Source organism: Ips typographus, linkage group LG13 (assembly GCF_016097725.1).
Source record: "Ips typographus isolate SLU linkage group LG13, UJ_Ityp_2.0, whole genome shotgun sequence".
NCBI lineage: Eukaryota > Metazoa > Arthropoda > Insecta > Coleoptera > Curculionidae > Ips > Ips typographus.
In genome coordinates, this window is record NC_138434.1 from 6616466 (window position 1) to 6644186 (window position 27721).

General features: G+C 38.8%; 1 protein-coding gene and 2 long non-coding RNA genes across 5 annotated transcripts; all 3 read right to left on the reverse strand.

The window, feature by feature from the left end:
• Nucleotides 1-1525: 1525 nt before the first annotated feature.
• On the reverse strand, nt 1526-8556 carry LOC145737017 (uncharacterized). The gene is made up of 2 exons (XR_014180189.1): nt 7298-8556; nt 1526-7161 (listed from the first exon to the last, which is right to left on the reverse strand). It is a non-coding gene; the product is annotated as an uncharacterized LOC145737017 (long non-coding RNA).
• Nucleotides 8557-14949: 6393 nt separating this feature from the next.
• Nucleotides 14950-16742, reverse strand: LOC145737016 (uncharacterized). Of its 2 annotated transcripts, none has more exons than XR_014180188.1 (5): nt 16543-16742; nt 16020-16306; nt 15578-15877; nt 15239-15524; nt 14950-15183 (listed from the first exon to the last, which is right to left on the reverse strand). It is a non-coding gene; the product is annotated as an uncharacterized LOC145737016 (long non-coding RNA). The 2 variants fall into 2 exon arrangements; XR_014180187.1 differs by having other exon boundaries at nt 15578-15917; nt 15979-16306.
• Nucleotides 16743-20731: 3989 nt separating this feature from the next.
• LOC145737203 (uncharacterized) lies at nt 20732-22201 on the reverse strand. 2 transcript variants are annotated; one of them, XM_081991804.1, is made up of 4 exons: nt 21658-22201; nt 21381-21593; nt 20960-21319; nt 20732-20906 (listed from the first exon to the last, which is right to left on the reverse strand). In XM_081991804.1, exons 1-4 carry the CDS (start codon nt 21721-21723, stop codon nt 20895-20897), a joined length of 651 nt encoding a protein of 216 aa, XP_081847930.1. In that variant the 5' UTR covers nt 21724-22201; the 3' UTR covers nt 20732-20894. The 2 variants fall into 2 exon arrangements, with proteins under 2 accessions (XP_081847930.1, XP_081847929.1); XM_081991803.1 differs by having other exon boundaries at nt 20732-21319.
• Nucleotides 22202-27721: the final 5520 nt, after the last annotated feature.

Consider the following 27721-nt stretch of genomic DNA (forward strand, 5'->3'; position numbering starts at 1 on the left):
TATGTACGTAATTTGAGAATCGAGAACGGAAAGGACGGACACAGGCAAGCCTGAAGTGGTGGTCGGCAATTCCCAAGTTCGGTATTCATCGTAGACAGAGATCGGCTTTCGGTAAAAACGGAAAAACGGAAAATTCAGAAAGACGGTCCCTCACTCAAATCAGAAAAACGGTCCCTGCTCTTGGGCGCCAATTTGTAACCGCCTTTACGTACCGGTCCTGGTACGGTTTTTGCCACACCTAGGGGTAGGTGTTTCGAAACTCGGGCGCCACCTTAGTTTTATTTGAAGAAGCGTAACTAAGGAACTCGCTTCGTATACCTGGGGAGCTTTTACACAGTCGAAAACAGAGTTCTCGTTTATCTGTTAATGGATGACGGGAGTGGGACAAAAATAAGGAAACACAGGGTTGTTAGCAAAACTAAACAAGTCAACTAAACAACAATATGGACTACTACTTCTTTCTAAACAAGTCGTGTTAACCAGGAAAAATAACAGATAACAATCATTCATATCCTTACTTAAAAACTCTAGCACAAATGAACAAACGGAGAACAACACAGCCTCGTGTTCAAATTAATAAACGGTACAGTCGGACCTGGAGATCCTAACTAAATTAATACGGTAACTCTGAAACGGAAAACAAACGGACAACACAACCTAGTGTTCAGAACGGGGAACAGTACGGAGAACTAAGACGGTTTCGAAACGGTTTTTCCCAGCCAGGGTAAACAGACGGTTACGGTATAAAAGAGATTCAGACGGTACGAAAACTGTGCTCTGGGGGTACAGACGGGGTCAAAGAATCGGCATCAGCTTTCAAAAGGTCGGCCATCGGAGTTGACCAGTTGGGGGTTAAAACGGCCGGAGCTGACAGTCCGAAGAAATCAGTTCGGAAAGACCTGCTTGAATTCAGGCTTGGTTAGAGGATTTCGGAGCCGTGGCCTTCGAAGTTAACCGGCAGTGTTATAACATCCAGTACCGGCGGTCCGAAGGAAACAGTTCGGAAATACCTAGGCGATAGTGAGATTGTAGCCCTCGAAGTTAACCAGCAGTGTTATAACATCCTGTACTGGCGGTCCGAAGGAAACGATTCCGAAATACCTTCCCCTTCAAAGCTTACCCCCAGGAACAATAAAATTTACCGTTCAGCTGGTTGAAGCGTCGGTCGGTTCGGTTCTGTGGTCCTGGAAGAACTGACTGCAGCGTCGGTCGGTTCGGTTCGGTAAGAACTGACTGTGTAGCGCGCGGCGCATTACCTGTTTACCAGCTCGCGAGTCGCGACGGCGCGATGTTGCTTCGTTTACGCTACCGCGGCTGCGCGCTGAACCTTTATCGATCGCGGCGGTGCGTTCACCATTCTGTTGCGAAGACGCATTATAACTTAAGCGTGTGAGGCTGCGCATTGTTTTCTTTATTTTTTCTTTGTTTATTGGGTCTTCTGTCTCACACAAAAAAGGTTTGTTGGGAAAATGGAATTTCGCACTATTTTCAACTAAGTTGAAAATAACATTAACCTAGTCGTCCCAACACAAGACCACTGACTTAGGCTCGGTCTTGTTACCTAAAAACGCTGACGTTTCGGTGGAAAATCTACCACCGTCTTCAGAGAATCTAAAAAAGAAAGAACACAACGGCAGAACACAGAAAACAACAACTTAATAAATATTAAACCTGATAATGTTCAATTTGGAACTCTGAGAAGGGTTTTGTCAATAAAAATTGACATAAATTTTGACTTTTGTCATTCCAATAGGAAAGGTTATCTATTGTTGTCGTGAAAGGTGGGTTTTATAATGAAAACAAAATTACAAGAAATTTCAGTTTCGTTTGATATGACCAAGTGTTATCTCCTCCTCTAGAATATTTAACCAAGTTTGGTCAATATTAATAGAGGATGTAGCAACACAGGAGTCATGGTTTAATCTAATATATGCACTTTCTTTTATTTTACGTCTTTTTGAAAAAGTTTCTTTGTCTATGATACTACATTCATTCCATTTGACTCTATGATCATTATCAAACGCGTGTTGGCATATATTAGATTTGTGAAAGTCTCCAGTTCTTAAATAATTTTGGTGTTCTTCAATACGTTTTTTTAAAGGTCTGGAGGTTTCACCAATATAAAATTGATTGCATTCGCAAGGAATTTTATATATCACGTTTCTTGTAGTTTCATTTTCATTGTGAGGTTTTGTTTTAGTTAAGTGTGATCTTAATGTGTTTTGAGTTCTAAATATTGTTCTGATGTTATATTTTTTAGCTATTCGTTTGATTTTGTCAGAAATACCTGGAATGTAAGGAATAAAAAGGTTAGTAAAAGGTAAAATTTGATTTTGATTTCCAGATTGTTTTGGATGTTCTAAATCCCTAAAACATTTATTAATAAATGTTTCAGGATAGTCATTTTCTTTTAGAACATTTTTAATGAATAATTTTTATTTATTAAATTGTTCATTATTGCAAATAATTTTGGCTCTATCAAATAAACTTTTTACAATACCTTTTTTTACCATTATTGGATGATTGGATTTGTAGTTTAAATATCTATTTGTGTGGGTTGGTTTTCTGTATACTTTTGTTTCAAATTTGTTTATGTCTTTTTTGATTAGAATGTCTAAGAATGGAAGTTCGTTATTTTGTTCAGTTTCCGTTGTAAATTTGATTGTGGGTTCTATTGAGTTTATGTGAGTTAGAAATTGTTGGAGATGATCATTACCGAATGGATATATTGTGAAAACATCATCAATATATCTCCACCAGATTGTTGGTTTATAATTAAAATTATTAATGTTATTTTCTTCGAAATGTTCCATAAAAATATTACTTAATATTGGAGACAATGGAGAACCCATTGCCATTCCAGAATTTTGTTGGTAATAATCAACTCCATATTGGAAGAATGTTGTTTTAACACAAATTGTTAAAAGTTCTAAAATAGTGTTTACGCTTAAGCTTGTACGTTCCCCAAGACTTGAATCATTTTGCAATTTAGATCTAACAATTGAAAGAGTTTTGTCAACTGGGACGTTTGTGAATAAACTTACAACATCAAAACTTACCAGAATATGATTTGGATTAATGTCGATATGTTTGAGTTTTTCAAGAAAGTGAGGAGAGTTTTTTATGTAAGAATCTGTGTTACCTACTAAAGGATTTAAAATGTTTAGCAAGAAGCGAGCTAATGAGTGAGTAGGCGAATTTATACTACTCACAATTGGCCTTAATGGCATGTTATTTTTATGAATTTTAGGAACACCATAAAAATGTGGTGTTTTGCTATTATGTGGCGTAAGATTACGCCTCTCAAGATCAGAAAATTGATCTCGATGTTTTTTTAAAGTAGTGTAAATTTGCCTTTCAATTTTTTCTGTTGGGTTTTTATTTAGTTTTGTGTAATTGTTTTCATTTAAAAGAGTCATGACTTTGTTGTGGTATGTAATAGAGTCCATTATGACTGTAGCGTTACCTTTGTCTGCTGGAAGTATTTTTATGTTGTTGTCTTTTTTGAGAGAGTATAATGCTTGTTGTTCAGGTTTGGATAGGTTTTGTTTGATTTTGTGTTGTTTTTCTAAGATAAGTTTTGATCTTATTTTAAATTCTTGTTAATGTTCTTCTGGTAAATTTTGAGTTGTCTCTTCAATTGCAGAAATAATATCAAGTTTGGGAATGTGTTGTGGTGTAATGGCAAAGTTTAAACCTTTTGAAAGAACAAGTTTTTCGCTATCAGATAAATGGTATGGGCCTCATATTTGTTCTATATTTCGAAATTTAGAACACAAATTTATACAATACAACTTACACATTCTGAGAACGGTTTAACATTTTTATGTAAATGCAGAAACAATGATATCATTCCAAAAGGTCTAAGACTCAGAGCACCTTATTACAATAACAGAATAATACGTATTCTAGAAAGAACGAGCAAATATTTAATAAGAGACAGAATACAATTCCACAGACATCATATATTTGTTTTGAAAAATGATATTAACTTTATTAAGAATGACCTTCAGTCAAAAGTCTCATTTAATGATTTTAATCATATGTGGCAATGTATTCTGAATAGCTATCATATAAATTGTAATAAGCAAAAACAAATTCATATCAATAAATTTAATAATTTAATGGAAGAAAAAATACATATACAAATTGTAAATAGTCACAATCAGGTCAATAATCTTCAACAAAGAACTGTAATAAATGTTTCTAGCAAAAATTTATCTGATAGCGAAAAACTTGTTCTTTCAAAAGGTTTAAACTTTGCCATTACACCACAACACATTTCCAAACTTGATATTATTTCTGCAATTGAAGAGACAACTCAAAATTTACCAGAAGAACATCAACAAGAATTTAAAATAAGATCAAAACTTATCTTAGAAAAACAACACAAAATCAAACAAAACCTATCCAAACCTGAACAACAAGCATATACTCTCTCAAAAAAGACAACAACATAAAAATACTTCCAGCAGACAAAGGTAACGCTACAGTCATAATGGACTCTATTACATACCACAACAAAGTCATGACTATTTTAAATGAAAACAATTACACAAAACTAAATAAAAACCCAACAGAAAAAATTGAAAGGCAAATTTACACTACTTTAAAAAAACATCGAGATCAATTTTCTGATCTTGAGAGGCGTAATCTTACGCCACATAATAGCAAAACACCACATTTTTATGGTGTTCCTAAAATTCATAAAAATAACATGCCATTAAGGCCAATTGTGAGTGGTAGATCATTAGCTCGCTTCTTGCTAAACATTTTACTTTCTTGAAAAACTCAAACATATCGACATTAATCCAAATCATATTCTGGTAAGTTTTGATGTTGTAAGTTTATTCACAAACGTCCCAGTTGACAAAACTCTTTCAATTGTTAGATCTAAATTGCAAAATGATTCAAGTCTTGGGGAACGTACAAGCTTAAGCGTAAACACTATTTTAGAACTTTTAACAATTTGTGTTAAAACAACATTCTTCCAATATGGAGATGATTATTACCAACAAAATTCTGGAATGGCAATGGGTTCTCCATTGTCTCCAATATTAAGTAATATTTTTATGGAACATTTCGAAGAAAATAACATTAATAATTTTAATTATAAACCAACAATCTGGTGGAGATATATTGATGATGTTTTCACAATATATCCATTCGGTAATGATCATCTCCAACAATTTCTAACTCACATAAACTCAATAGAACCCACAATCAAATTTACAACGGAAACTGAACAAAATAACGAACTTCCATTCTTAGACATTCTAATCAAAAAAGACATAAACAAATTTGAAACAAAAGTATACAGAAAACCAACCCACACAAATAGATATTTAAACTACAAATCCAATCATCCAATAATGTTAAAAAAAGGTATTGTAAAAAGTTTATTTGATAGAGCCAAAATTATTTGCAATAATGAACAATTTAATAAAGAAAAATGTTCTAAAAGAAAATGACTATCCTGAAACATTTATTAATAAATGTTTTAGGGATTTAGAACATCCAAAACAATCTGGAAATCAAAATCAAATTTTACCTTTTACTAACCTTTTTATTCCTTACATTCCAGGTATTTTTGACAAAATCAAACGAATAGCTAAAAAATATAACATCAGAACAATATTTAGAACTCACAACACATTAAGATCACACTTAACTAGAAAAAAACCTCACAATGAAAATGAATCTACAAGAAACGTGATATTTAAAATTCCTTGCGAATGCAATCAATTTTATATTGGTGAAACCTCCAGACCTTTAAAAAACGTATTAAAGAACACCAAAATTATTTAAGAACTGGAGACTTTCACAAATCTAATATATGCCAACACGCGTTTGATAATGATCATAGAGTCAAATGGAATGAATGTAGTATCATAGACAAAGAAACTTTTTCAAAAAGACGTAAAATAAAAGAAAGTGCATATATTAGATTAAACCATGACTCCTGTGTTGCTACATCCTCTATTAATATTGACCAAACTTGGTTAAATATTCTAGAGGAGGAGATAAAACTTGGCCATATCAAACGAAACTGAAATTTCTTGTAATTTTGTTTTCATTATAAAACCCACCTTTCACTACAACAATAGATAACCTTTCCTATTGGAATGACAAAAATCAAAATTTATGTCAATTTTTATTGACAAAACCCTTCTCAGAGTTCCAAATTGAACATTATCAGGTTTAATATTTAATAAGTTGTTGTTTTCTGTGTTCTTTCTTTTTTAGATTCTCTGAAGACGGTGGTAGATTTTCCACCGAAACGTCAGCGTTTTTAGGTAACAAGACCGAGCCTAAGTCAGTGGTCTTGTGTTGGGACGACCAGGTTAATGTTATTTTCAACTTCGTTGAAAATAGTGCAAAATTCCATTTTCCCAACAAACCTTTTTTGTGTGAGACAGAAGACCCAATAAACAAAGAAAAAATGAGTAACTCGTCTCAACAAACATATAGAACATATCTCCAGAAAAAGTTAATAAAATCATGTACCTAAGAACTATCACTTTTGTGATAATATTCATCTGTCAATGCCAGGTTAACCATACTGCAGGTCCAAAAAAGGCAAAATAATTTAATTTTAGTATTAGCCATACAAAATTTGGCTTTTAAGTGAATTCAGTTATTACTAATAGTAAATTTAAATATTTTTTTTATAAACTCCTTTGGTCATAAACATTGATTCTATTCTTAGTACTAATATTAACAATATTACTAAAATTAAATTTTCTTTTATAAACTAGGCTTAAGTTAAGTCCCTTCCATTTCATCAAATTTATGCACTACCTACTTTACAAAGACACTGTATAATACATATTAACTCAAAGTTGAGCAATGCAGTTTACTAAAGGGTATAATGATAATTGTTAACCATAAAAGAATTATGAAAACTGCATTGGTTTTCATTTAAATGTTAATTTAAGTAAAATCAATATACTGACCTTAAAACTTGCTTTTTTCATCACTGTTCTAATGTAGGTAGTTGAACCCATTGCACACAATTTCACTCTTTTCAAACTAATTGTTATGTTGCAATCTTCTTAGTGGGTAATTTGTTCTTCGCTTAGGTCAATTTCTTCGTAAAAGTTATATTTTCTCATCCACATGGAAAAGTAGTGAAGTATTCAGCATATACAGGATACAGATCTGTGAAATAGGCCCAATTTGTTAGTTAAACCACCCTTAAAAAATTGTCAGACTAGACAAATTTTTAGTAATGTATACATCAGCAGAGATTATTTAGGTTAGGTATGTAATTGCCTAATTGTCATTGTAATCTTACCTGGGCTAGCAGACGTTGTGTGCATTATGACCATTGAAAAATATACAATTACTTGAATTTAGTGTATGTATAGTCTTCACCAATTATTAAACTATTGTAATAAAAATACAATTATTTTAGCTGCATGTTAATTTTTTTGACACAACAAAACAAAAACAAAAGCCAAGTGACAAGTTGGCATTTGACATCACAACAGATCCAAGATGGCCTATCAGCGGAACTTCTTTTCTTAACGAGATACGCCGGGTGACGTCACAGTGGATGCTCGGGTGCACAATATGCACTTAATACCCAAGGGATTACAGGCGTTGTCCGTGGTTTGGTATTACTATTTGCTAGTCCATCTTCACAGAGTGGAGACATTACATTCTTCTGAGATGGTATTTATAGGAAGGGGTAAGTTCGACTAAACGAAATATCTAAGAATGTATGTATATTCATTAAGTATTGGATTTATTGGTTTAAAAGAACATTGAAGCAGCACAAGGATGTTTTCTTTACAATTATAGTACTTGATAGGCAGATGTTGTCTCATATAAGAGGTTTCTAGAACGAATATTTAAACTCACCACAAACTACTTTATTAAAAAATATGACTACTATTTCTTAGCATGCTTTTAGATAAGGCTACATATACTCGTAAGACATATTAGCATTAGAGGTTCAGCAATGCAGTTTACTGAATCACCTAATGATGATATGGTTATATTGTGTTAAACATAAAAGAACACTGTAAACTGCAATGATTTTCATTTTTCAGTGAATGTTAATATTGGAATTATAGTATTAATGTTAGTTTGAATAAAAACAGTTAACTTAGCTTAAAACATGCTTTTATAATGTTGTGTTATGTTATAATGTTGGTAGTTAAAAAAATTGCACCATGTTACACTCTTCACCATTGTTTTTAGTTTACTATAGTTATTCAACCTCGGGTTAGTACCGGGATTTCACTCTCAGGGGGCGCGTAATCCGCCGGTCGTTTACTATTACTATAAACCATAGAGAAACTAATAACTAAAACTAAGAAGAGAAGTTAATTCCATGATATGTGGTTGTTACAGAGTTTAGCAGTACTCGACAGTGGCGACTAGCTTGGCGGCTAATTGATCGATAGTGTCGATAAAAAAGATCCCACTTTTCTTCGCATGATAATAGGCGGGACTTTTAAACGTACCAATCAATTGTTTAGCTTTTCAAAACTGTATGACCTTCACGGAATTTGGATTGCACATGCAATTTGATTGTGTGCAGTTACCAAGTATATAAAATAAAATAACTATAACTATTAATTTTTGGTACCAATTCGTCGTCTATAACCTGAGATGCTGGAAATTTTTAGACAGACATCTTCGATAAGATTTTCCCATTTTACCACTAAGACTGTTTTCATTAAGGGAATCAAACAATTTATACATGTCGTGTACAAATTGAGCAGTGTGCATGGCCTCCGGAGGCAAAAAGCCGCCTGAGCAACCAGAACTACCAGAAGCTTGTTACGGTAAGTTTTAACCTTGCCCGTAACTTGTTTGTCCGTGATTCAGAGTTAACATCGACTGAATCGTCTTTAACATCTGTATACTTCCATGGTCGTGACAGTTGGTTGTCATTCTTGTTGTGCCGGTCAGTCCATGTCAATAGTGTCAATAGAGTTCAATGAAAATGGTGCATCACCAACTTGAAAAGTTTGTTCGCTGAGATTCTAGAATTGTGCAAGTCTATAAAAGGCCAATTTGTCATCTGGCCAGTTCTTTTTTGCGCTGACTATCGAGCGAGATCCACGAATTTGGTGTTCGATTTTGTGACACGCGTGTGTGTGAGGTTATTTCCGCCATTTTGGTAAGTTGCCTTAATTTGCTAGAAGCAACCCAGGTTTTAATGTTGGTTTTATTTAATGGTGGCCGTATTCCAGTGGTTGGAAGCGGGCCGTTTTGCTTTTTCGTCCTTTTTTGGAAATAAAAAGGTAATTTTCTTGACATGTGTTAACCTGGGTATTTAAAACACGTTGACTGCTATAAGAAATTCAGATATTTTTTGCTAGGGGCCTATTGTACTTTCACCCTTCTGAGTACCAAATAACACTATATTTAAAAAAAAATTATGTATACTTGTTACTTTTCCTAAATTATTAGATTTTGTGTGCAGGTCCCATCGGACCTATGCGGCCTATGAAATGGATATGTAATGTCATGAGCCGCTGGTCCCGCCAAAAAACCTAACCTATAAAATTGTGTTTGTTTACTTCGATTTCAGTCGCCGCGAAGTGATTTGCTTGTATAAAATACATATATAACCTGTATCGAGTTAGCATTACGCCCAAATCAAAGTAAGTAGCATGTTTACCATCAAATACATATAGGTATTATATTTCTCTAAACTCTTATTCAGATGGCTCGAAAATTGTCACCAGAAGAACTGGAAAATTTAGCCGAGAATTTTTATGAAGGAGTTTTGGATGACGAGGAACCGTTTCAAGACTCTGGAAGCGAGTACTGTCCCTCAACAGAATCTTCAGATTCAGACGAAGAATTTGAAGGACCAAAACAACTGGAACAACAAGAAACCGAAGAAGCCAATCAAGAAGAAGGTGAGACGGAAAACATCAATTACGGCAATAATGACCGGCATAACAACAGCGAATGGGGTCCTATTGTTGGTAATTTTCGCGCAGTAAAATCCTTCAACATTTCTCACGTAGGAGTGATTCCTGAAGTGGCAGGTTTATTAGCAAATGGTAGGCCAATCGATTTCTTTAGTGCCATTGTCGATGATCAAGTAATCTCGCTAATTGTCGATCAAACGAACCTTTATGCAACCCAAGTTCTTATGAAAACTAATGTAACCGAATTCTCTCGCTTACACAATTGGACACCGACTTCTCCTGCAGAAATAAGAAACTTTCTGGGTCTTGTATCTTGGATGGGTCTGGTCGTCATGCCAAAACTATGCCACTACTGGAGCTACAATGAGCTTTATGCAATGAAATTTCCACACAGTGTTATGACTCGAAACCGATTTGAACTTTTGCTCAGATTTATTCATTTTAGTGATAACGAAGCACCGGTGGTTAGTAAAAGTCACAATATACAACCCCTGATCGAATTGCTTATAAAAAAATTCCAATCTTTATATGTACCTAATGAGTATGTATGTGTGGACGAAACACTTTTACCTTTTCGAAGGCGTCTATCATTGAGACAGTACATAAAGAACAAGCGCCACAAATATGGCATCAAAATTTTCAAGCTTTGTTCCGGTTTAGGATATACATTCAACGTCAAGATATATACAGGAAAGGAAAATGATTTTTTGACTCCAGAAAAAATAGTTTTGTTTTTGACAGAAAATCACATTCTGAATGAAGGTAGAATGCTTTGCGTAGACAACTGGTACACAAGCACAACTTTGGCTCAAAAAATGTTAGAAGCAAATACGCATATCGTGGGAACTTTGAGAAAGAATAGAAAGAATATTCCGAAAACTGTAGTAAATAAGCAATTGAAGAAAGGTGAAGTATATGGGGAAGAGAAGGATGGGATGGTTGTAATAGACTGGAAGGACACGAGAAACCTGCTAATGTTGACAACTAAACACGGGTCTGAGATGGTTGAAGTAACATCTAGAAATCGTTCAAAACTAAAACCAAAAGTTGTAGAAGACTACAATAAGGGTAAGGCCCCGGTTGACATTTCGGATCAGATGGGAGCTTACTCCAATCCCTTACGGAGATCTCTAAAATGGTACCGGAAAGTAGCTTTTGAATTGTTGCTTACGACATCAATGGTAAATGCTTACATTTTATTCAAACTTACTACGGGAAATCAAATCAGCATAACGGAGTTCAAAGAAATGGTAATAAAAGATCTGGTCCGAATTCAAGATGACGTCGTACCTGAAAGTAAAAGGAGAAGGACAGTTCACACTTTACAAGAAAAACAGGGGGAAAAGAAGCATTTAGTACGTAGGTTTTGTAAGAATTGTTACAAGAAAAACAGCGCTACCCATGGGAGAGTATATGCAACAAACCGAACAAAAAAATGTACTACTTTTTGTGATGACTGCGAAGGAAAGCCGCATTTGTGTTTGGACTGTTTCAATGAAATCCATGATAATAAATAAGTGTCATAAATAACTGTAACTTTGTATTGCTTCGTTGGCAATATTTGAATATAACAATTATTTCGAAACTAGTGTTTTTTATTGAATCCAACAACATAGAGGGACCTTACAATGACGCTACTAAAAATTCTGCATACCAATGACGCCTTGCTATCAACACAGGCCCCGCAGGTCCCAACATACGGTTTCTACCGTCTAATATACCGGCCTGCGGCCCCCAAAGCAACATTTGATTGTTGGTCCCATGGGACCAGCAGAGCCTGTCAGTAACATTTGGTGTTGGTCCCATGGGACCAGCAAAGCGGTCAACGTGTTAAGGTTAGATTTATCTGAAGGACCCCTCCTGGTTGTGGTCAAAGCTTGTCTCCTGGAGTCAGAGCAGGGTAATTTGTTGGAAGCAAGCAGGGAGTGGTAGTTGGTTGATTTGCCGTGGACAGACCCACGCGGTAGCTACAGGGAGCTAAGAGTTCGTGGATTGGTGGATTGAAAGGAAACAAAGATTCAGGCACCATTTTATTTTCCTGCTGGATGACTGGCCAGCGGATAGCCACGTGCTAAACCACCAAGAGATTGGTGACTGTTTTGGAGGGAGCATTTTGCCTGGTTAGTGGGTTATAGTTTTATTGTGATTCACAAAGCAACTGGAACTGAACTTGATAGCATTTAGAGTAATAGTTACTGTTTTGACTTTTTAAGTATTGACCTTGGCTCGGTTAACCCTTGTAGTAACCACTGGAAGGGGACTTGTATTCTGGCTTATTGCCACTTAACAGATTAACCGAGTCAAGGTCAGTTAGCTTATTGTTTTTGGGTGCTCTTGATTTCTGCCTAGGTATTCTACAACAACGACATTGGCCTGGAGGATCGTGCTGTAGCGCTGCATCCCGATTCGTCCCCGGCTCCAGTAAATCTGGCAGTAAGGGCGGTATGTCTTAAGTTAAGAGTTAGCAACAGCCCTAGAACTGTGTTCGAGTAATTTCCTGAGTAAATTTTAAGCCTTCAGCCTTAACTGTTTTTATTCTTTGTAAACTGTAAATTTGTAAATATAGATTGTACATTTCACCTAGTTCAGTGTATGTTTTCGACTACCTTAAAACCCAAAAGTGTTGCTTAGCAGGGCTATCTCATGCTCAATTATCCACGCCCGAGATAAGTTTTAATTTTATTAGCAATAAGTAAAAAGATTGTAACAAGCTATCATGGACTCAATGGTACTGGCAACAGTTTGACTTAATGTTCGGGCAACCACACAAAATTTCATTTTGAGTCGATTGTGATCATTTAAATATAAATAGACTTCAAGAATTTTTCTCATTGCTTGAAATTTTCTTTGTTGGTAAAATTTGTAACTTGCGAATATATGAAAACTTTGCTACTTGATCGTTAGATTTTAAATCGTATTTCATAAAAGCGTTTCGGGTTGATTTTAATAGATGTGGTGGATCGAAAATTGTAAATACTTTGTCCTGATTTATATTAAAATATGGTCCTGGCCTATCAGATTCTTGACTCAATTAAAATATTGCGGAGCGATTCATTGGACCTTGATCGAATACTGTTGCCAGTACAAGGTGGGCAAATTTCGATGTTTCTATAGGAGATCTGGAAAACTACAAGCGATAGAAGAAAACTGATATCCAAGTCTCGATGTCTTTTTTTGAGATATGTTTATGCTGTATTCAAAATTTTTTATTAAAAATTAGTTTTTGTGTTAAGTGCAAAACACCGATTTTTGTTGATTTAAAAATAACATTTTAATTTCGTTATTTTGGATTGTAGCTAAATATAATTATTACATTATTTGGACACTTTTTCGCATAGATTCCAGTGACGTAGATGAAATTTTTATAAACTCATTGTTTTTTGACTCATTTAGTTCCAATGCAAACAGACCTAATTACGGTTCAAGACTAGGTCCTTCCTATTCAAACTTCCGTCCCCGGAATATGCCAGTCATTGGAGATGTATACAATACCGAATTAGACCCTACATACGATCAATCTAATCTATCAACAAATCTAATTACCAATATGAAAATCCAAGCACATATTATCTTGACGGAACCGTCAATGAACAAACTGAAAATGATTTTTTTCAAGAAACTATGCCTGAGGGATCTGTTCAACAGTCCCTTCAGCAAGAAGGAAATTTTCACCAACTTTTCGAAAGCGACAACAACACTTAATAACACCACCAACTAAACCCCAAATTATATCCTTTAATCTAGATTCTAACAGCGAGTTATCATATATAATATTCCCTGAACATAACTTAAAGATACTCATTGACTCAGGATCAACTAGATCTTTCATGAATCCTGACGTAGTAAAGGCAATTTATCCTGATCGAATATCTTACGACCCGTTTGTAGTAAGTACAGTTTTCCAAAAATCAAACCACGAGTTTAGTGCATTCTTGCCAACTTCAAAAATATTTAATTTACCAAATAACCAAGATTTCTACCTTTTTAAAGTTCATCATGCGTCCGACGGTTTGTTAGGATTACATAACTCAAAATATTGTCACGAATGGAAAATCCATTAATTCAAAAGATGGACTTATTGACTTAAAAACATATGAATATTCGAGGATTGCAAAATATTAAGCGCACGAGGCAAGGTCGCACCGAGTGCATCATATCGGTGATGAGTCACCACCACCTGCTTTGCAGGAATATGAAAAACAGGCGACGAACAGTAACAAACTACGTCAGCCGATCAATCGGGTATAAAACACGCCGATTGCAGCAGTATAGGATGTGTTAAGTGTTGAGATAATATTTGAATATTTATGTTCCAGTAGACAACCCACAAAACACGCAGTCAGCTGTGCATTTATGTTTAGTGGGTTGGTAGTCTTGATATATAGTAACTTTTGTTTTTTTTTTGGTTGGTTACTAGATTAGTACCGGTAATGTAGGTTATGTATGTCGATGTTGAACTGATTAGCTGTTTTTCCCGGTTGCATTATTTTTCAATAAACTTCTATTAATTTTCCGGTCATCGGCGTTTTATTTAACAGGTTATGGGCCCAGGTACGTCGTGTCGGTTTTAGGGCAGCCTGTTGATCGGAAAGTTCGGGTAAAAACCAAAGTACAAAGTCGTCACATTGGTGTTCACGTTCAAGTCGTGTTTTTTACGCGTGGTGTAATTGTAATTACGTTCAAGTCGTATCATTAAACTAAAGACTAAAGTGATGGCTTCAGCAGCAGTCAAGTTTGACTCCAGTATCCCGAAGTTTGATGGCTCAAACTTTCAGCTATGGAAGTTCAGTATCACCATTTTGTTGAAAGCAGAAAATCTTCTGTCCATAGTCAATGGCACAGAAAAGATGCCCGCCGATCAAAGCTCTGAAGAGTGGAAAGTTTGGGATTTGAAGAATTCCAAAGCACAAGTGCTGTTGTTATCGACAATAACACAGCAGCAGATGCAATTTTTAATAAATTGTGAGGATGCCGCTCAAATGTGGGGACGATTAATTTCAATTCATGAACAAAAGACTGAAATCTCAAAGGAACTACTTTGGCAACGGTTCTACGAATATAGTGTCACGATTAACATAAGTTGCACCATGTTCCGTTACCTAGGCTGGCCCCGGTCTCCCCCAGTACACTGCCGAATCAGCGAGACCGGCAAATTGGGGTCATGAGATGAGTATTTAATCGGCGTCTCAAGCCATCGAAGATCACTGGTCTCTGGGTCGGTCTATCGAGCATCAGTCCGAACTTCCTAGTGCCCGGACGGCTCGATACCTTCTTGGAATCCAGGCTGAAAAGACGAGAGTTCTTACGCAACCCTGAGGTGACCGTCCGAACTCTTGAACCTATCAGTACTTGAAGCAAGTCCTTTGGGCGTGTCGGTCAAAGGGGTTCCCAGCTCGTATCGAGAGGGTTTCGCTTGGCGACACTTCAAGAGGGCTTGCAGGGCCTTAAGTAAGTCCTTTGGGCGTGCCGGACATAGGGGACCCAGCTCGTATCGAGAGGGTACCGCTTGGCGGCACTTCAGAAGGCCTTACGCCCATTCCCCCACACCCGCGCATCATCACACCCCCCTCTCAGAGAGTGTTCCATGCACGTCCCGCCAGCGGCGGTGTTAGCGGCCCTCCTAGTCTGGGGGTAAGATCCATTTAGTGTAATCAAAGTATTAAATAAAGACCACATACTTGAGCTACGATTGTTGTTTCTCTTCCTACGCCACCCCCATAACGTGACATGGTGGAGGCGCCTTGTTGAATCCCGGGGCTACTGATCTCCATATCTGTGGCCAAACCAAGCCGTACGCCCTAATAGGAATGAGAAAAGCGTACAACTTGAGATCAGCAAATCCTAGCAGCCCCTTTCAACCAAGGCACAGGAGCTCAAGCGTAGGAGACCCTTGGATGCAAGAAACAGATTACCTAACCCTTACGCTTGTGAATACAAGAAGGGAAGACACTGAGCAGCCACAAGAACCAGAAAACGATCTGGAAAATACAGTAATAGAAGCAGGAACACAGGTACAACCTGAAAAAAGAGATAAACCATTTGAAGGCATTAGGAGATCAAGGGAAATGGCGGACATTACCATTTCGGCTGTAGAGGCAGGGGAGAAAACACCCGCATTACCTCAGTTTATCAGCCCACCGACGTTCAACCCTGGTAGCGATTCAGCACCCCAATTTATCGGAACGTATGAACGAACAGCGGTGGCAAATAGTTGGAACGATGCCCTAAAAATCCTATACTTCCATTCGTACCTGCAGGGTGCTGCAAACATTTGGTATAGAGAGTATAAGGCAGCAAACCCCGAAAGCAATTGGCTACACATCTGTCAGGCATTTAAAACAGAATTTAGCGACGGTAACCACAGTCGCCATCTGCTGGCAAAGGTGAAGCAAAGGAAACAGAGGGACCTAGAACAAACAAAAAATTTCTTTTACGATCTACGGGTACTATACGAGGAATACAGGGAAGACCTGGACCTCGACGAATTCCTAGATATTTTTCAGAATGGGTTAAGAGACATACCAAAAGCCAAATACTACTGGCTAACGAATTTTCCCAATAACCCACCCAGAAATTTGGACGAGGTCAAAAAGCTTTGCGCTACTATTGATAACGCCCCTGAAGAATGCTCAGCGCCACTTACCTTCAGACCACAGCGCCAGACAGAAGAAGAGGTCCATGGGCCAATAGCGCAAAGACAACCTCCATTTGACAATAACCGCTCGTACAGAACCCCGCCGCCGCCTAGGAGAGACTATGGGCCAACAGAGCAAAGACAGCCACCCTTTTACAATTCCCGCCAGGTTAGAACCCCTCCACCACCCAGGAGAGTCTATGGCACTCCCCAGTCTGGGAATCCTGGAAGACAGCAGCAACCCACTGTCACGTTATGGGGGTGGCGTAGGAAGAGAAACAACAATCGTAGCTCAAGTATGTGGTCTTTATTTAATACTTTGATTACACTAAATGGATCTTACCCCCAGACTAGGAGGGCCGCTAACACCGCCGCTGGCGGGACGTGCATGGAACACTCTCTGAGAGGGGGGTGTGATGATGCGCGGGTGTGGGGGAATGGGCGTAAGGCCTTCTGAAGTGCCGCCAAGCGGTACCCTCTCGATACGAGCTGGGTCCCCTATGTCCGGCACGCCCAAAGGACTTACTTAAGGCCCTGCAAGCCCTCTTGAAGTGTCGCCAAGCGAAACCCTCTCGATACGAGCTGGGAACCCCTTTGACCGACACGCCCAAAGGACTTGCTTCAAGTACTGATAGGTTCAAGAGTTCGGACGGTCACCTCAGGGTTGCGTAAGAACTCTCGTCTTTTCAGCCTGGATTCCAAGAAGGTATCGAGCCGTCCGGGCACTAGGAAGTTCGGACTGATGCTCGATAGACCGACCCAGAGACCAGTGATCTTCGATGGCTTGAGACGCCGATTAAATACTCATCTCATGACCCCAATTTGCCGGTCTCGCTGATTCGGCAGTGTACTGGGGGAGACCGGGGCCAGCCTAGGTAACGGAACATGGTGCAACTTATGTTAATCGTGACAATAGGATGCCAGAAAATGCGTCAGTTGCTGAACATATTTCTTCAATAGAACTTTTAGTGAGACAGTTAAAAGATGTGAAAGAACATATAAGTGTTAGTGCCATTTGCTCCAAGGTCATTAACAGTTTACCATCCAAGTTCAATGCTTTTCGCACTGCATGGGACTCGGTGTCTAGTGATCAACAAACTTTTGAAAATCTGACAGCCAGACTCCTGAAAGAAGAAACCAGAATGACAAATGATGACTCTGAAATGTCCAGGCTTGCATTAGAGGTGAGGGCACTGCAAAGCCAATTGAAAAATATGAATGATTCTCCATCTCCAAGTTCAGCATATATCTGCGACATTTCATCTTTGTACAGTGCAAGTCATGATTTGGAAAAGGATGAGTGGATTTGTGACTCAGGGGCTAGCATGCATATGTCTGGTCATAAAGAATGGTTTAAAAACCTGAAACCTATTGAGAATCCCATGTTTGTCAGAATTGCAAATGACAAATTGATAGAAGCGACTGGAACAGGTTCCATTGAAATTAAAGTTTTTATTGAAGGTCAATGGCATGATAGAATCATAAATAATGTACTGTACTTACCAAATATTAGTAGAAGCTTGTTTTCAGTGGGAGTAATGACTGATAAAGGGTTTACTCACCATTCCTATAAAGACAGATGTGAATTTCGTGACAGTGATGGAAACATTTCTTGCACTGGAGTAAGGAAAAATAATTTGTGGATTATGAAATTTAAAGTGGTACCTCCACTTGAATGCAACTTAAGTCTTGCCAGTAAAAATTCACTAAGATTATGGCATGATCGTTTAGGTCATGTTAACTTCAAGGCCATTTTGAATACTACTAAACTAGTCAAAGATTTGAACATTAATGACAAGGAGGACTTTTTCTGTGAAGTTTGTCAACTTGGTAAGCAGTCAAGGAAGTCACATAAGAAACTCGAATCCAGAAGAAGTGAAAAACCAGGAGAAATGATTCACTCCGATGTTTGTGGACCAATGAACATCTCATCGCCCAATGGATCAAGATACTTTGTATTATTCAAGGATGACTGCAGTGGATATCGAACTCTCTATTTTCTAAAACCTAAATCAGAAGTTTATACAAAGTTTGTGCAATACCAAGCTTATGTTGAAAGACAGACTGGCAACAAAATAAAAATTTTAAGAAGTGATCAAGGTAAAGGTGAATACCTCAACGAAGAATTCCAAGACTATTTGAAGAAAGAGGGCATATCACATGAATGGTCAGCACCCTATACTCCACAACAAAATGGCAGAACCGACCGCCGGACATTTGGGAATAGCAAAAACTACCGCCCAACGATATTACTGGCCGGGAATGATGCGTGATATCGCTAAATATGTCCGTAATTGTTCCTCCTGTCAAAGATATAAGCTCTCACAGCAGGCACCTCCAGGCCAGATGCGACCGTCTCGTAACAACATTCCCTGGGAAACCGTCAGTACCGATTTAGTTGGCCCTTTACCTCGTTCGGCCAAAGGAAACAACTACCTAGTAGTTTTCCAGGACCGTTTCACTAAATGGGTACAGTGTAGAGCGATAAGGAGGGCAACAACCCGTGCCGTAAGCCAGGCTTTCTACGAGGAGATTGTAACTCGTTTTTGGTTGTCCAAAGACCGTGCTGTCCGACAATGGCACCCAATTTCGGACAGCACGGTCGAATAGCTCACCGTTTCACTCCGCCGTATACGCCTCAAGCTAATCCTGTCGAGCGTACTAAAAAGACGCTCAAGACCATGATTGCGCAATTCTGCGAGAATGATCATCGCAAGTGGGATGTCTTTCTGACAGAATTAGTGTTTGCCATAAACACATCACAACATGACTCTACCGGGTTCACGCCCGCGTACCTGAATTTTGGCTGTAAGTGGGAGCCCCCAAAGGCTCTGTATCGTTTTGCTAGGCCGGAAACCGACAGTACCGAACCGTCCGTGGAGCCCCCCCAACTAACATTTGCGGATGTCTTCAGCTTTATTAAATGGTAACCGATATTTATAAAAGTTTTATAATAACCTTTAAGTTTTATAGATATCTATGATGGTTTTTTAAAAGAAATTTAAGTTTTAAATGTTTTATAAAGGCCACAAAAAATACCAACACACTTGAAGTTTTATACTGTAGTAATAAAAAGGTTTCTGGTGCTCTGCTTATAAAACTGATAAGTGTAGTGACTACGGGTTTTATTTAGAGTATTTATAAATGTTTTCCGGACTTGATTTATAAATAGCCGATACCTGAAGTTATATAAAAGTATTTATATATATACTGTTATAAAAAAACGGGACTTAAAGTTCCTACTTGTGTTGCTTTAAAACTTGTAGAATTTAAATATTTAATAAAAACCATAAAAAAACTTTTAATCATCTATTAAACTGTTTGCATCCATATAAAACTTTTGTGATCTACATTACATGCAAAAGTAATAAGTTAGGTTTTGTTTATATTATTAATAATGGAAAAAAAGTGGAAAGTTGTGAAGTACAGTAGCAGTTTCTACAGAAAATGTAATAGAGCACGTGACAACATTTTGAATTTTGCTGGAAACAAGAAAATAACTAATTTAATACAACATAATAAATTTGAAGAAAAAGAAAGTGATACTGATAAATCTGTGGTTGATCTGAGTTTGAGCGAATTTGGGAGTTGTAACTTCGAAGACCCTAATCCCAAGGAATACCAGCTACAGGAACTTAATGGAAATGAAGAACTTAGTTCTGAAACTTCCGACTGTGATCCTGCCAACGTCGACAGGAAAACTCGTTTATTAGATGACTTTAGACAGTGGGCTATAAAGACAAATACACCTCATAGCTGTCTAAAGGATCTTTTTTCAATTGTCAATAAATATTGGCCACATACGCTTCTTAAGATCCCAGGACTTTGTTACAAACACCTAAAAATGTTGCCATAACTCAGATCGAGGAAGGAGAATTTTACTGGCATCAGGGGTTAGAATTTTGTTTGAGAACTTACTGTGCTTCTCGAATAAAAACTATGTCAACAGTATGGATTAATGTAAACATTGATGGATTACCAATTTACAAAAGTAGCAAGGATGAATTTTGGCCAATTTTGTTTAATATACATGAATGTCCTGAAATCAAACCTATGGCTATTGGCATTTACCTTGGAAAAAGAAAACCTTCCAATATCGATAATTTTCTAAATCCATTTGTAGCGGAATTTATTAAACTTAGTGAGTCTGGTTTGGAGTTAGGAAATGGGTCCTTGGCGAAAGTAAAAATTCGTTGTTTTATTGCTGATTCTCCAGCCAGGGCGTTTATTAAAGGTAGGTGATATAACTCAGGATGGGCATCATATATTACTGCAAGTACATTTTTGTATTATGTTTTAGGTGTCGCAAACTTCAACAGTCACAATGGATGCCTTAAATGCACTACTGAGGGAGAATATTCCTATGTGACCCGCTGTAACATATTTCCAAGAAGTCATGCTATGAATCGAACTGATCAAGGCTTACCAATTTCTGAAGCACATCTGGTTTTGAGAGCTCAAGTTCAAATGTTTCTAGTTTTTCATATGAATCAACAGGTAGATCATATGGCCTCCTTTGACCAACATCCTTACTATTTTCTGTGCTATCTTCATTATTAGATATGGGATTTCTGGTATCCAGCAGGATATTTAGCATAGTTTTCAGTTTTGCTAGTTCGCCTATTATTTTTGTTTGATTCCTTATTATTATATTTTGATTTTCTTGCGTAGCTTCACAGGTGTGAGACTCATTATAAATTTTATTATGTAGGTATTGTTGCTGAATATCACCACCCACATCTTGAACTTCATATACTATGTTCTCTACATCTTCATCTGAAGGAACCTAAACAAACATTAATGCATTAAAACTTAAGTGCAAATATGTAAGATGTAGATTTTTATACCAGCACATCAACATCTAGTTCCTGCACATCAAAAGGTTCTAGTTCTGTTACTTTATATTTTTCTGACAGCTTTCCATTTTGTGTTAATGGAATGGATTGGAGAATCTTAATTGTAGGCTTGACATTTTTGATGCACTCGCTACTAGGTTCGTTATTGGTGCTTACAGATGGAAACACATTTGTCTTCATTATGTTGTTGAGGGTATTTAAATCCTAAAAATTAATCAAGGTTATTACTAAAAGCCTTGCAGGGCAGTTTAAAAAAAACTGATCTTACTGTTAAATCATTGTTTGATTCAGTAATGATCTCTTTTATTATTGGATATGGTTCACCTTTGTTCATGGTTGATGATAAGGTATGACATTCATAATACTCCTTCTAAAATAAAAATAAAAACATTATAAACCACATATACACATGATAAGTATTTTATTACATACCGAATTAACTAACACATGCCTCATCAGCCACTGAGTTAAAAGAACGTTGAGGCGATCGAGCAATTTCTCTCCTGGGATTTTTTATTTTAGCAGATAATTTCAACTCGCTGCCACTGCATTCATTGGTTTCACTATCACTAACTTCCGTCATAGCCTTCATTTCAGCTTCTGCTGATTGGTACAACAAAAAGTTGTCTCTTTTTTTAATGCAGGACAATTTCTCCCATCCTTCACCGGGTAGAGAGTTTGGATTTTTAATTAGTTTCAATCCCAATAAACTCCTTAACTTTTTTGAAGGCCAAAACAAAGTTCCATTTTTCTCCCATCTACCGGGAACAACCGTAAGGCAGTTTCCTCTGTTTGGTTCCGTGGTTTGGACGATTTTAAACGAATTTTTTTTTTGTATATAGTTCTAAAAAACCACCTAGCACTGACTTTAAATTACTGTAAAAAATACGCACGGTTACAAATTAAACTAACCTCAAAACTATAATTGATGATTCATGACATATGCCATTTGTCACTGCCCAGACTCGTATAAAACTAGGGATGGTTATTGGGCCAATATAAAACTAAGAGTAATTAGTGAAACTATTAATTGGCTTTTTGTAACGAAATTTACTTACTTGAGCGTTGTGGATTTATTAGCAGATGCTCAGTTTTGTACTCGACCAACCAATATTTATAAAAGTTTACAAACATTTATAAGGAACTTCGCGGCAATAAAATTACTTTAATATTTATAGACATAAAACATGGCTGTTATATGTGAAAATAAACGTCGGCCATATTTGTTTTTTTTTTACTTAACTTGACTCGAAACTTTCGGATAATTTTTTTTATGTTTCGGCATCTTGTAGACACGAATACTTTCAAATGTGATGTACAAAGTATGCAAGTAATTGCAAATATGTTTTTCCTTCAATTTCCCAAAATATGAAGTGAAGTCTCACAATTTTATTTACAAACATTCAAACGGGAATATTTCATGGGCCCGTGAGTTTTAGGATAGGTATCATCTAATTTTTCACAGCAAATTTCGATTGGCAAGTAAATGTACATCCAAGACCGAACTCCAATTGCTGATAAAAATAAAATCAAGAGCGCCATTATTAAATTATTTAGTAACCTTATAAAACACACATCAGATCACCTCGAGAACAACAACCATCGTGCAGTCAAATTCGGCTTGACGATTATTTTTGAAGCGAAAGAGAAAATGCAAATTGCATTTATTAAACGAAAAGGAAAGACACAGTAAACACCTGAAAGGCATGTAGGTGGCGCTTCGTATATTTTTAGTTTTATAAAAGCGTTTATAAACACTGTTTGTAGAATTATAGTAGTAAGAGAAATAATACCGTTACCTTTACAAATCTGGTTGTTTCTTAATAGAGGTTTTCAATTGGTAACGAAAACATTATTGTTACTAGATGCTCAGGATAGCTTAAGGGTATATGTTTTATAATATGACCGAAAACTGGTCATCGTTACCGTTATAAGATTCTCCATTTAAGTGCTATTAGGGATATATTTGGCTAAGGATAACGTTTCTGAGGCAAATTAATAAAACCTAAGTATTATAAAGTAGAAACTAGAACGTAACACTGCCTATTAAAAAACAAGAAATGTTAGTTGGGCCAGCTCTCCGATATTGAGGAGCATAGTAACCGCCAAACAAACAGCTTTGTGATATTTATGAGCTGGTCCGTCTGAATCTGAGTCGGGCGTTCACCACTCAAAGCCGAAATTACAATCTCCGGAGACGCGAATGGAGATGTCACTTGGGAGATCAAGTTTTCCGCCGGGAAAATCCTCTGTCTTCCGCTGTCCGAGGTTTTGCATCGAAACTTGCGCCCAAATATTCAGGGCCGTATACCGTTGTCAAAGTTGTTTCTCCCGTGGTCTATGATCTTAAAGATCGTACCGGCAAAACTTTTCGACATATCCACATAAAGGACCTTAAGTCGGCGTATGTCGAGGCTAGTGCGGAAGTCGATGGTAGGACAGGTCAATCGTAACCGCCTGGAGTTTCTTTTTCTCCTCCCCGAACGTTTTCTCAGCGTTTTTTTTTGCCTGTCCGACGGAACCCGCTTTTCTTTAGATGTCCGTTAACCGTACCGTTCCGAAGTCTCGCCGGCGCTTGCCCGGTGAACCTCCCCACGGCGCTCCTCCGGAGAGTAGTACCTCCATGAGAGTAGCCAACACCTTGGCTGTCACCGCCATGAAGACCCGGGTGGCGCAACTCAAAAGGGAGGCACAGGCATTAAGGGCCCCCCCGTTCAGGAGTCGGCCAGCGCTCACCAAACCTGACTCTGCTTCCGGTCGGCCCCGGATGGCCGGTCGCATTCGGGTACTGTCGGACATCCGAGTGCGTCTGGTAGACCCGAGTTCTTTACGGACGACGGCTTATGACGCCAATCTGGAGCGGCTGGAATGGGCTGTGCAACATACTGAGGAATTATTTCCTGACCCTGCCTGTCCTGTCACCGTCGAAATTGCACCTGACTGCAAACCAGCCCGGGTGACAGCAGAACCGTCCGCCGAACCGACCCCAGTGGATTGGGAAGCAGTGGCCGATACCATCATGGCCACTCCTGACCCGAAGCGTTGGTCCCCCGCTTTGGTTAGTCAGCTTCGGACTCTGCGTCCGCCTGACTACCCGAAACACCGCCGGTTACGGAGACATCTTCGGACCAGCGATGGTCGCCGGGTACACGTCAACGTGCCCTAAACCCGTCAGTGCCGGTGGTCCTTTCCTGACCCTCCGTCCGTGAATTTGTTTTGATTTTTTTTTGTATAAGTAGTGCCGTCAACCGTGGGAAACATTCTTATTTTATTTTGGTTGCTCCGCCCGCTACCTCCCCAAATCTCCAGTTAACAGTTTTTTTTTGTGGTTAAAGATGTCGGATACACCTTTACTGGAATTAACCTCGGAGGACTTGTGCCTCGAGATGATGTGTGCAGTGGAAGAGGAACCAGGGGCATCTACCGCCGAGCTATGCTCGTCACGGGCTACGGAAGCTTTGGAAGAGTTGCCACCGCCCGCACCGACCGGATCATCTTCCATGATGCAGGTCACCACGGTTGTTCCCACCGAACCATCACATCCGCCAGAAACGTGTGCTTCGGCACAAACACCGACTTCTCCCGTGTTCGAATTGGTCACGGGGTTGCGGACATGGTCGGGTCTGGAGGACGGCGGCCGAACCTCGCCGGATCCAATACCCTTTACACCGCCGGAGGATCCGACGGATTTGCCTTTGTTTTTGCCCGTAAGAAGGGGGCTATGCTGGAGATGTGGCCGAGAAGGCCATCACCGGGCCATCTGTGACCGACCACCTATTCGGTTTTACTCCAGGTGTGGGCACCGGGATCGCCTGTCTAGACATTGTCCCTGCAGACCTTGGTTTCCGGAAGAGGAGACGACCGTATTGCCACCTCCAAAAGTGACTCCAACTACACGCCAGTTTGTGTCCCGAGGAGTTCAATCAGAGAGAGGGGTGTGTAACGAAGTATATTTTTTTTGTATTGTTTACTAAGCCGTCCGTTAGTGCCGTTGGTTTTGCGGCGATATGCAGATAAGGGAACTATTAATAGAAGCCGTTTAGTAAAGTAACCAGTGCTAGTACTTTGCCAAAATACGATAAGCCGTATTTTTAAGTTATTATATTTTCTCAGGATTGGCCAGTCCGATTTTTACCGTTCTTGTTGGAAACAATTGGTAAAATTACAGAGTTTACAACAACGCTGCAGTATGATAGCGCGTAATAGGAAATTAGTGCTTTACGACTTTGCTTGTAATTATAATTCGCGAGTTGACGTAGCCGGCTAGGTTGGCCGAAGTGTACCGTTTTCCTGCAGTACTGCGGTTCTGTACGCGTCACTCGAGTAGGGCCGTGTTTTCCACTACCCGAAAGTGGGGAATCGGACTGTCTATAAAACTGGCGTGCGCCGCCAGTTCGTGGTGTGTTGAGATCATTAGCTCTCCCCGAGCAACATCTCAACATCCCAGCAGCACCGCCGCATCACAGTAAGTATACCTGTTTAGTGGCTAGCCCTCCTAGTGCACTGTGTACCTGTTATTTAAACACCGAGGCTCGCTAGACCGGGTGTTCGTTCCTTGTTTACTCCAACCCTGTACCGCCGTTTGTTGTAGCGTCGTGGTTCGCTAGACCGGGCGCTGCTTTAACGTTCACGTCACCAGTTTCCATTGCAAACGCTACATGGTTCGCTAGACCGGGCGTTTGCACCGTTAGTCCCAGCCCGGCCATTTTTCCGGCCCTTTTTCTTCAGTAGCATCGTGGCTCGCTAGACCGGGTGCTACGCCATAGATCCGGCATTGTAGGTTTCTATACAAACACTACAGGTACACGGTCTATTGGAGCGATTCTACTATCGTTTTGGGCTGGTTGCGAACGTGTCCAAGTGCTCTTCAAGTGTTCGTTGCAAATCGTGTCTCGCTAATTCAGGAATTGTCATCCGTCAACGAATGGAGGCACGTGCCAACTTTAGATAATCCTGCAGATATCGTTTCGCCTGGTATTACTCCGAGTGCCTTACTCGACCATACACTTGTATTGGCATGGCCCTGAATGGTTGTGATTTGACAACACGCATTGGCCCGAGCTTTCTCATCTTCCTACAACTGACCTGCCTGAAATGAAGAGATTGAATATGCATTCTCAAATCGACCAACACAACAGTTTAATCGTTAATTTTGATAATTATTCCAATTTCACAAAACTTGAACGAACAATAGCCTATTGCATTAGATTTGGACTTAATCGTCGCTCCAAAAATCGCTTCACAGGTCCATTAACAATCACAGAAATTAATCGAGCGTCACTCTTTCTTATTAAGCTTTCGCAAATGCAAAGTTTCGAACAAGAAATTGATCAAATTTCTAGTGGTGCCCAAATAAAAAAGGGTGGCCAAATACTCAATCTTAATTCATTTATTGATGAAACCGGCATTTTAAGTGTAGGTGGCAGATTATCACATTCTGAACTTAATTACAACAAAAACATCCGATTATTTTGTCAGCGAAACATATGTTTACAGAATTGTTGTTTTCTGGCGCTCACTTACGTTTATTACACGCTGGTCCACAGTTGTTGTTGGCAAATATTAGAGAAGAATTTTGGCCTTTGGGGGGGCGTAATTTAGCGCGTAAAATTACTCGAAATTGGGTTCGCTGTTCTCGTTCAAGGCCTTCAGAATTACAACCCAAGATGGGAGATTTACCCAGCAAAAGAGTCAATCCAGCACCTCCGTATTATACATGCGGTGTTGACTACTGTAACGAAGTTACTAAGTTTTACCGTTTTCTTAATTAAATCGATCAACCGGAATCATCATTTTAATAACTTAAGTTCCAACAGTCGGATTTTCTCCGTTCTTGTCAGTTTAGGTTCGGGACGTCGGTTACTTTTCGTTAGGGTCATAGCGATGTGTCGCGGAAAGCCGCTAATTGATAAGTGCGTGGTTAATAAGTTTTACGCGGCCGAATGTTCAGCGGCTATAGTACCGCAGTTAACCTGCAAAGGCGTCCTGCCGGCACCCAGTGTGTGGCAGTGCGCGCGGTTCCGGTCCCCCATACATGGTACGTAGGTGAGCGGGAGATTGCAGGAAATAAAACTGGCCTGCACGTGGCAAACGGCCTCTTCCACCTGCGGTCAGCGTCCGAACCAGACAACCTGCTCCGACTCGAGATCCGACTAGCAGTAAGTACCATTCAACCACGTGTACCGGTACGGCATCTGTTCTGGGCCTATACCGCAATACCTGTCCGTTCCTTTTGATTTTTCCCTGTATTTAGTACACCGTAGTTAGCCGTCGTTTGGACTCGTATTGACCCGACGGATTTTCCCTGTATTTAGTACACCGTAGTTAGCCGT